At 38.3% G+C, this 9,435-nt stretch overlaps 1 protein-coding gene and 1 long non-coding RNA gene across 8 annotated transcripts in view; one reads left to right on the top strand and one right to left on the bottom strand.

The window, feature by feature from the left end:
• Positions 1 to 215: 215 nt before the first annotated feature.
• On the bottom strand, positions 216 to 664 carry LOC141350168 (uncharacterized). The gene is made up of 2 exons (XR_012358146.1): positions 533 to 664; positions 216 to 451 (listed from the first exon to the last, which is right to left on the bottom strand). It is a non-coding gene; the product is annotated as an uncharacterized lncRNA (long non-coding RNA).
• Positions 376 to 9,435, top strand: part of tns1b (tensin 1b) — a 282,589-nt gene continuing 273,529 nt past the window's right edge. For 3 of the 7 annotated variants that reach the window (XM_055215158.2, XM_055215155.2, XM_055215150.2), the window contains exon 1: positions 377 to 716. In XM_055215158.2, the coding sequence (XP_055071133.2) occupies positions 612 to 716 (105 nt within the window). In that variant the 5' untranslated portion in view covers positions 377 to 611. Of the gene's footprint in view, positions 717 to 9,435 lie in introns of all 7 variants that reach the window. The other 4 variants (XM_055215166.2, XM_055215153.2, XM_055215157.2 and 1 more) reach the window with 3 other exon arrangements.

Here is a 9,435-nt window from a genome sequence, read left to right as displayed (position 1 = left end):
CAACTCTGACGTTCCCCACAATGAATTGAAAATTAAGCAACCTGTCTAAACAATAACACACTCAGTCCCACAAAGCTGCAGAATTCACGTGAGTAAATTAAATGTATTCTGTAAAGGTGTTATTATATAATTAGCTCTAGGTTAAAGGTATGAATTCGGTATCAAAAGCACATGTAGATAATCAGTATATATACTTTGACATTTGACACTTTGAATATGACGCAAAACCCTCTGTCTTTATATCTGATGCAGAAGACAAACATTAAACAGCTCCGCTACACCGGCGGCACTTTGATGACACACAATTTACCGCGCGTGTTACAATGTAGCGGTGAGTGTTTACACAGAGCGTACGCGAGTAAGTTAGCAGATTTCAAACTTTTCCTTTAACTCTTCAGTCCTTCCTGTTTCTACACAGCGGGGTGCTGCAGCGGGATTATGAATGGGAATTCTGTGGGAAAAGGCAGGGATTGACTTGTAGTCAGTGTAACTGTAGTAGCAGCAACGCACGGGATCCGATTAGAGCTCGTACCTGCAGCTCTGACCTTCAGCTGAATCGGACAGGATTCGCGTTGAATGGGTCGTAAGTGCTCTCATCTAAACCTGTCTGGATGGGATGCACCGTGAGCTTCATTTGTTGTGAAGAGGATTTTCTGCAGATGCCTTTGGATCAACATGTGGAGAAAAAGAAAGCGGAAAACAGGCTCTTGTCTACGGTAAGACACATGCGCGGGTCTGTTCACGCGGATACATCTGATAGGAAAGACGATGTCTAGGTCGTTTCATCACGACGAAGCAATAGAAAAGTTTGAAGAAGGATTAGAAATGTAACGTTATTTTTATAGTAAAAATGGATCATACAGATTAAATGACGTTTCGTAGGGGTGAATAATAGTATACACTAGCAGTCAAATGTTTTGACACACCTACACATTCCTTTATATTATTTTAAAATAAAAAAATAAAATAACAAATGTTCAACATTAATTATACAGTATTAAACAAAATCTACTATTTTAGCTTCTTTAAAGTAGCCACCATTTGCATAGATTTTTAAAAGCACTTTTTGTTTGCTGGACTTTTTTTAGCAGGTTCTCCTTCATTCTGATATCTTTATCTAAAAAAGTGTGTCCAAATTATTTAACTGGTATTGTATTCAATGTGTTGACAGAGTTGCAGTTTACCTACAGGTTGTACATTTCCTTTAATGTCTTTATGAGTCTTGCTTTTAAAAAAAAAAAGACGGCTGAGATGTTATACTAGTTTATGTTTTGTTTCCCAAATTCTGCTTGATTGCATGGTGTATTAGTTGAGGAAAATATTCTGTTCTGTTGCATAAATACCAACCAGTTTGACAAGTATATGTGTAGTGCTTGAAGATGGTTGAAATGGGACCCTTCTGTTCTGATGGGGTGGTCTGTACTGGGTGGTAGGGTCAGATTTATAAGGTCAGTCGTGGTGTTACTTAAGGCTGGAAGACTGGAGCAACAGGCTCTGCATTGTTTCTTGCTTCTCTTACCAGCAGAGGTTCGGCTTTTTTAGGAGAAATATTCTTGAAAACGTATATAGTGATAGTCGTTTTTGGTACCAGTGTGACATAGGCTTAAAAACATGCCTCGCTCCATTATTTTTGCATTATTTAGTTCTGTTTGGAATGATGCTGTACAGTTTTTTTATTTTGCAAAGTTTGCATTGTTTATGTCCAAACAAAGTTCTTTCTTATGAGAACCGTGTGTGCATTTTCTTATAACTTCCATGTCTTCTCTTGCTTTTGAGGGTGGCATTTAAATGGGGCATTTATATTCTTTAGCCAGAAACGGTGAGGTTTATTTTTCATTAGAGCATCAGAGCCGGTTACCAGGTCTGTCAAGCCCTGTGTTTTAAATAAATATTTTGTACTGGAAATTTAACATTATGTCATTCCTGGAGGTACACACCCTCATGCCATTCTAAATGTGTATGCTGTTGTTTTTCACTGGAGCATAATGATGCAATATTTGAAGAAAATTTGGACTTAAGCAAAACTATAACATTGTATGGTATAGCTTATGTAGGGATGCGCGATAATTCTGGTATAGCTTATGTAGGGATGCGTGATAATTCTCATGTGATTGTCATTGCGCATCTTGTCAGTGAAGCTGGTTTCTTCATCAATAGTAAATTGCCATCAGCTGCTTTCGGATGGAGCAGAATTTACTACACAAAGCCATAGTTCACTGACTATCAGGGCAATTTTTCATTAATTATCGCAGAGGTATCGCCTGGGAAATGTATACGATATGGCCCAGCTTGGTAGTGAGCTACAGCTTTGTGTAGTAAATGCTACTCCATCTGAACAGCAGGTGATGACTATTTACTATTAATTAAGGAACCGGCTTTACTGACGAGATTCGCATGATATCGCATGCAAATTATTGTGCATCCCTAAGCTTATGGTATACAGTAGATAACTTTAATTACTTCCTAAGGCAACATGGCAGAATCTTGATTTTTTTTTTTTTTTTGGGGGGGGGGGGGGGGTAACCTGTATCCGTAACTGTCTTGCTTTGAAATGCATTCAGATAATGACATAACATGCATTTATTTTAGGGCTGCATTACGATTAATTGCAACTAATCGTTTGCAAAATAAAGGTTTGTAAATATTTTTTAAATGTATACATGCATGTGTGTGTATTTATATATACAGAATAATTATACACAGTACACACACACATATGCTGTAAACAAAAACTTTTATTTTGAAAACGATAAGTTGCGATTAATCGTTATGTAGCCCTAATTTATTTGTAGACAGTTAAAATGTTATTTTAAGTATAAATATCAGCCATAACTATAAACTGCTAAGGACTTGAGATGTGTGCTTCTGCATTAGTAAAATATTTGGGAAGAAAAAATAACACTTTACAAAACACTCCTAAATTCATCCCTGTTTGGATCCTGTTTGGCTAGGTTAAATGCACATTTACAACGCGCTGTACAAAAGATTAAGTGCACGCATTAAAAAAAGATAGGTATGTATAACTTTGTCTAATTTGAGGTTAGAACATAGTAAAATATAGAAAAACAGTGGTGTTTTCCTTTAAACCAGGACTAGGCATTAGTTATATTATGACATTTAAGTAGTTTTTTACAAACATACCTTTCAAAAAACGTTACTGGTGTGCTGCTTGACCATGGGTTCACAGTCACACCAGCCGTGTTTGATGCGTCAAATTCACGTCTACCGTGTCTGCATGCTTGTCTACAGTTTTAACTAAATTCCATTCACGTTAGCAGCGAATTTCGTTTGATATCAGTGCATAACACTACTTGCTTTGGAGACATCGGTACGTGCTTTACGTATACCGTCCTGTATCACACAGGGACGCCAGAAGAAACTCGGCGGCTGATTCACTTTCGCTTACACTTGCACTCGGCATCTTGGAAGTTTGTGATCAACATTTGTCGCGTCTGGTGACGTTGCAGCCAGCAAACGACGATGTATGATGACGTAACCGTAACCAAGCGGTGTCTCATTTCATAGGGGTATGTTTTCACCCCTAACGCTTAACACTTGGTTTTGAGGGACAAGGGCTAGGGGTAAGACGAAGTGGTAGGGGAAGGGGAAGGGGTAAGACAGAGAAATGGGATTGGCCCTTAACATTGAAATCACTCATGTTTGACGCCTCAACCGCGGCTGGTGTGAACGCAGCATTAGACACTTGAGCCCTATCTGGGAAACCGCCCCATAGTGTTTCAGCATTTATTTATCTTTGTTTATGTAACAAATGATAGCAGTACAATTGTTTATGTTAGTTCATTGTGCATTAACATTTTGCAGTGTCAATACTTTTGATTTATCTTGTGATTTTAAGTATTTATTAGGAACTTGTAAATGGATTAACCAGTTCTCGCCATTGATGCAGGAATGGCGTGAAGAACAAAGAAAGAAAAATGTATTAGTAAATGCTAAAATTAACATGAACTAAGATTAATAAATGCTATAGTAAAAGCTTTGTTCATTGTTAGTTCATGTTAGCTAATGCAATACTAATGTTTACAAATGCAACCTTATTGTAAATTGTGACCGATATTCGCAAGAAAATGCATTAAAAGTTCAACTATTTATTGATCCTTATGCATGTCAATTAATGTTTATTTTAATTACATTAATTAAATAAATTCTATCAGTGATAGCTGAAATTGGGGTACAGCAGCAACTATTGGGAAAAATGGATGCCTGCCATATTGTAGTTCATTGTGCAGTATGCTACTAAAAATATTTATATCTGCCTTGCATACATGATGTACATTGGTTTGTGCATGAATAAAACATGCTTTAAATAAGACAATGGAATAGCTGAGATCTGTATAACAGAAGTAAGTGTCTTTCATTCCTATAGTGGGAATGAATTGTGCATTTGGCTCTGCGGTGGGATTAGAGAGGGTTGGGGAACAGACTGACAGAAGCAGGGAGGTGGAAATTCCAGGGACTTGCAGGGGAGTGAATATCTACATTTACCTGCAGTAGGTAGATCTGTGGGTATTTGTCTATAAGAAGTCTTTTAAGAGCACAGAACAAGGGCACTTAACCGTCTTTAAACTGGGTAATAGAGCACCGTTCGCTTAATGGGACACAGCGAGGTACGCCCAACGCTTTCCACTTTTTAACTTGTCAGGACAAATATGTGGGGTATTGTGTGTTGTGGTTGTGATTTGATTTGAGTTTTTAAATCCTGGGGCTGTTTTGGGGTTAGGAAAAGATGCTTGATCTTGAATAATCATCAGAGTGAAAGTGAGCATCAGAAAGAAAGAAATGGCAGTCAGTTTGATCTTCTGTGGAACATTTCTGCATCTACACGTCTTTGATGTCTTAATGCGCTTCCTGTCTGCGAGAGTTTATTTATGCATTTTTTTGCATTGCTGTGCTGAAGCGGCACCAAGCAGAACAGCAGAAATAATGACAGTTTTCAACGGTTTCAGACACTCTCCGTCTGCCATCAGACAGGCAGCCCGACCCAAATACATGGAGCTGGTATATTATGCTGCGTTCCAGAGCCCATCCAAACCAGTGGGAGGTAGGACTTATCCTACCTCCAACTAGGAAAAGTGCACTGGAATGCCTGTCGAAGTGGAACCTCCTACTGGCGAACTCGGGGGGAGTTCGACCTACCCCGACTTTTAACAAAATAAGTCGGAGGACAATGGCGGCACCCATAGAGTCTCGCGTCGTGAGAGGAAAACTTCAAGGAATAGACTATAACTTGTACTTCTCTGCTTGTAGGGTTGTTTTAGACACTGTAATTTTAACACAGCTTGTTTTTTATATTATGGCGTGAAATTATGTCGTTATTATCTGTTAGCATGAAGATATGGTAAAAGTATACCAAGTTACGACATGCAGCGCTTTTATATAATGGCTCCAGAACACTTTGTAAAGATATTTATCTTGATGTTTTACTGTAGTGTGAACTGCTCAGTTCGGACCGACGTTTAAAAGTCAAGTAGTCTGTACGAGCCTTAAGAAGACCGGTCGGTCGTCCATGTTTTCTGTTTACGTTCCACTTCAAATGCCTGGAACGCTTTGAAGTAGGAGCTAGGACACTTCAGGAAGGATAAGTCCCACGTCCCACTGGTTTGGATGGGCTCTGGAACGCAGCATTAGTTTCATTTTAGTCCCGCTGGTTCTGCAGAAAATAAACACTTTTTTACATGTTTATGTAAAAAAACAAAAGAAAAATGTAAAAATTACGAGCAGGCATTTCCAAATGCAGGGTCTGTTGTAAAAAGACACATGCTGTTATGTTATAAAGGGGACATTTCATGAAAATCTGACTTTTTTCACGTTTTAGTGACATAATTGGGTCCCCAGTGCTTTTATCAACCTAGAAAATGTGAAAAAGATCAACCCAGTAACTTAGTTTTGGTAAACCATTCTCTGCAAGCATGTGAAAAAATAAGTCATTAAAATTTGGCTCCCCTTGTGATATCAGAAAGGGATAATACCGCCCCTTAATCTGCACTATCCAACCGCGGCACTGGCATTTAGTGCAGCTCATTTGCATTTAAAAGGACACGCCCAAAAATGGCACAATGAAGATTTTAACATATAATAAATTATATATATGGGATTTTAAGCTAAAACCTCACATACTGTACATACTATGGGGACACCAAATATTTATTTAATTTTGTCCCCTTTTTTATGTGGACTTTTTTTGTAAAAAAGTAGTGGTCGACCACTATATTGCAGATATTCATATAGACAGTTTCAGCATTAACAACATAAACAAGCGGATGTCGCGGTCTGCACGTAACTTCCGGTAAACTCCGCTAATAATAAATAACAACAAAGTACTTTAAACATAGTTTATTTATATATCAAGCAAAAAAAACAACACATTGATTACCTAGGAAACCAAAACATTTGTTATTTTCAACAAGGCATTTGTTCAAGAGATCAGTTTAGCAACTAGTCAGACCATTAAAAAAACAAAACCGGAAGTAAAGTTCGTATCCAGACGTATATCACGTGTGTCCGATGAAACCGTCTATATACTGGACAATTTTTAGTAGCGACCTCGGCCGATAAATCTTTCCGTTTGGCCGATAGATTCTTTGGTGGGGTCACGTTAGCGCATTAGCATTGCGTTCCAAGATAAATGCACTCGAGCCCACGCAGCGACCCATAGACCGGTTGGCACACGAGAACAAAGCACCGCAAGAGCAACCCGAGAGCAAACTGCTTCATATGCTTTTAAATCACTCCCACAGAAGCACAAAAATATGAATTTGTCACATATAGCATTTGTTCATACTCATCTGTTAAGATCCAAGAGGGACAAATAGCACCATAGGTGAGTTATATAGGTGAGTAAATGATAAATTTTTGGCTAAACTATTTCTTGTTTTTCAGATTTAAATGATTTCTCAGAATTCAGATTCGTTGATGACAAGTGTTGGTGTTTTTATACTTTACTTTCTTCTCAGTTAGATATTCTGGATGATCTTTCGGCACCTGGCTGAATCACATTCCCTCCTGGCAGACAGTCAGCTCAGTGTTTGCTCTTATCTCGGCACACATTCGCAGTAGTCCTGTCTGACGTCTGCGCAGAGATTCAAAGGGGCCGTCTTTCCCTCCCCTACGACGCCATTCAGCCTTTCCACACACGGCTGCCTGGGATTTTGTGCGGGACACAAAGGGTTTAGGGTAAAAAACAGACAGTCAGGTGTAAGAACATGTGCTGGTTAAAGTCATCTCCCGTCATGCCCCTACCCCTTTTTTCTGGGCTCTCCCATTTGACGTTGTGGCCAAGGTCATGTTTGTTCCTCGAGATCAATGCCTTCTCTTTATTTTTAGAGCTGTCTTCATAAAATGCACACCCCTCGCCCCTAGCTACACCTAGACTTGGTTGATCAAAGATGGCCCGTTACGGATGTCTGATTCCCCTAAGGGTGGGTGCACACTGTACCATTTCTGACACAATTTTAAAGACAAACTTTGCTGATCGTATAATATTTCTTTCTTCAAAGGCCAAAACTGACATCTTGAATTGCTTAGTTTGACATGTTCACGATGGGCAATTAATAACTTGTACGATGAATCAGCTACCGGTGAAGTTCGGTGCAAGTGCCTGTCTAAAGAAGAATAATTAATAAATTGCACATGTATGTGAGTGAGAGACGAGAAGGTCATTCAGAGATGTTCTGGTCATAATCTACAGTCAAGACTATAAAAAAAGGAGCAGTGTACACCCGCTCGTCTGCTATGACATTGAGATTTACTCTCAGGTTCAGTTAAAGCTTTTTTCCTGCCCCAGGTGCTACGGCTTGTGTTGGATTGACTTGTTTTGCAGATCCCGGGGTGGTAGATTTGTTAGAGAAAGGAAGCCCTCCCTTGTCGGTGAAGTGTTGTTCTGAGGAACGCAGATGTTGTGTAACACCTGGATTTGAGCTCTCTCTCTCTCTCTCTCTCATTTGCACACTAGCATGCTACTCTTGTTTACCCTGCAAGGAAGAAAAGTGAAGCACAAAACCAGGCTTAGCATGGGCAAAACATATTATTGCTGCTTGTGAGTAATGTTTGTCAATCAGTGACTTTTGCACATTTTAAATATTTAAAGAAACAGTATGTAAGAAATTTATATGAATTAATCATAAAATGGCCCTGATATGTCACTAGACATTAAGAAATCATATTCATTTCAAATACTTATATCACTGACAACAGTGGTCTGGCCAGGATATTGTCATTTAGAATGTGGAGTTGCAGCCCTCAACTGATGTTTATGTTGTCATTTTGTGTATTGGCCACCAGTTGTGTGATTGCAGTACCAGTTTTAGCCACAAGTTTTGTGATTGCAATACCAGTTTTGGCCACAATCCTACATACTGTTCCTTTAAAGAGTATTTTAATTTGTATATGTTGAGGGATTTTATGTAATGAGAAAACAACTGGATGATAACAGCATAGCCATGAATTGTTTAATGTTTGGTGTGTTCGGTAGATGGTCTAAAAACTATACTTTTTTGGTTTGCCGTTTCGTTAAGTAATGACAAGCTCGCATTGTCAAATGCATTGATTTTTTTAAGAAGCAAAACTTAAATGGATGTGTTGAGTTAGTTCACCCCAACATTTAAATTTTATCATAAATGACTTACCCCTGTGTCGTTCGATTGTCTTAAAAACAGATAGATATTTTTGATGAAAATGTGGAGGCTTCTGTCCGTCCAATAGACTGCAGTTTAATTTTCTACTACTGCGCATGCTACTGACGTCACCTGCTGACGTTGTTGCCAGCGCACAGACTGCTCGTGAACTCTTTAAGTTCATGTAAAGTAATATTTTGTTTTCTGATCAAAAACTTTCCATTGTGATCATGTTTTCTTGGTCTCTTCCAAATGCCAGAATGGTGTAAGGATGGCCGCCAAAAAGCTATTACATTTATTTCCATTATCCAAGCTTTGAACTGTTGAATCCCAGTAGTCCATTTGGAGTGATTTTCTAAGCAAAGCCAGAAGAACTGGACACAGTGCTGTTCTGATCGTCTCCACCCATTTGTTTATTATATAAAAATCTTAACACGAAAGAGAGGCTTTTTCTTTAAAGATCAGAAACCTAAACTGTAAAAACTACTTTAAAATTTTTTGTTGAATCAACTCGGATTTACAAGTCATTTCAACTTACAATTATTTATATTAACTAGAGATGAGTTGTTATAACTACAGGTGAGTTGTTATAACTTATAAAATTAAGCTGACTTTTCTCAACTATATTTTATAAGTTGTGACAACTCATCTTTGTTGACATGACTTGTAAGTCTTAGCTGATCCAACAAAAAACTCCAAGGCAGCAAAGTATTTTTTTACAATGTATAAGGTTAAGGCTGATTTTGATTGATTGGGTAAACCCAAAGGGAAATACGTTTTTTGAAAGCCTACTATTAAGAAAAAC

Source organism: Misgurnus anguillicaudatus, chromosome 17 (assembly GCF_027580225.2).
Source record: "Misgurnus anguillicaudatus chromosome 17, ASM2758022v2, whole genome shotgun sequence".
Taxonomy (NCBI): domain Eukaryota; kingdom Metazoa; phylum Chordata; class Actinopteri; order Cypriniformes; family Cobitidae; genus Misgurnus; species Misgurnus anguillicaudatus.
Note: the sequence above shows the minus strand (reverse complement) of the source record. Positions and strands in the feature narration are given on the sequence as shown.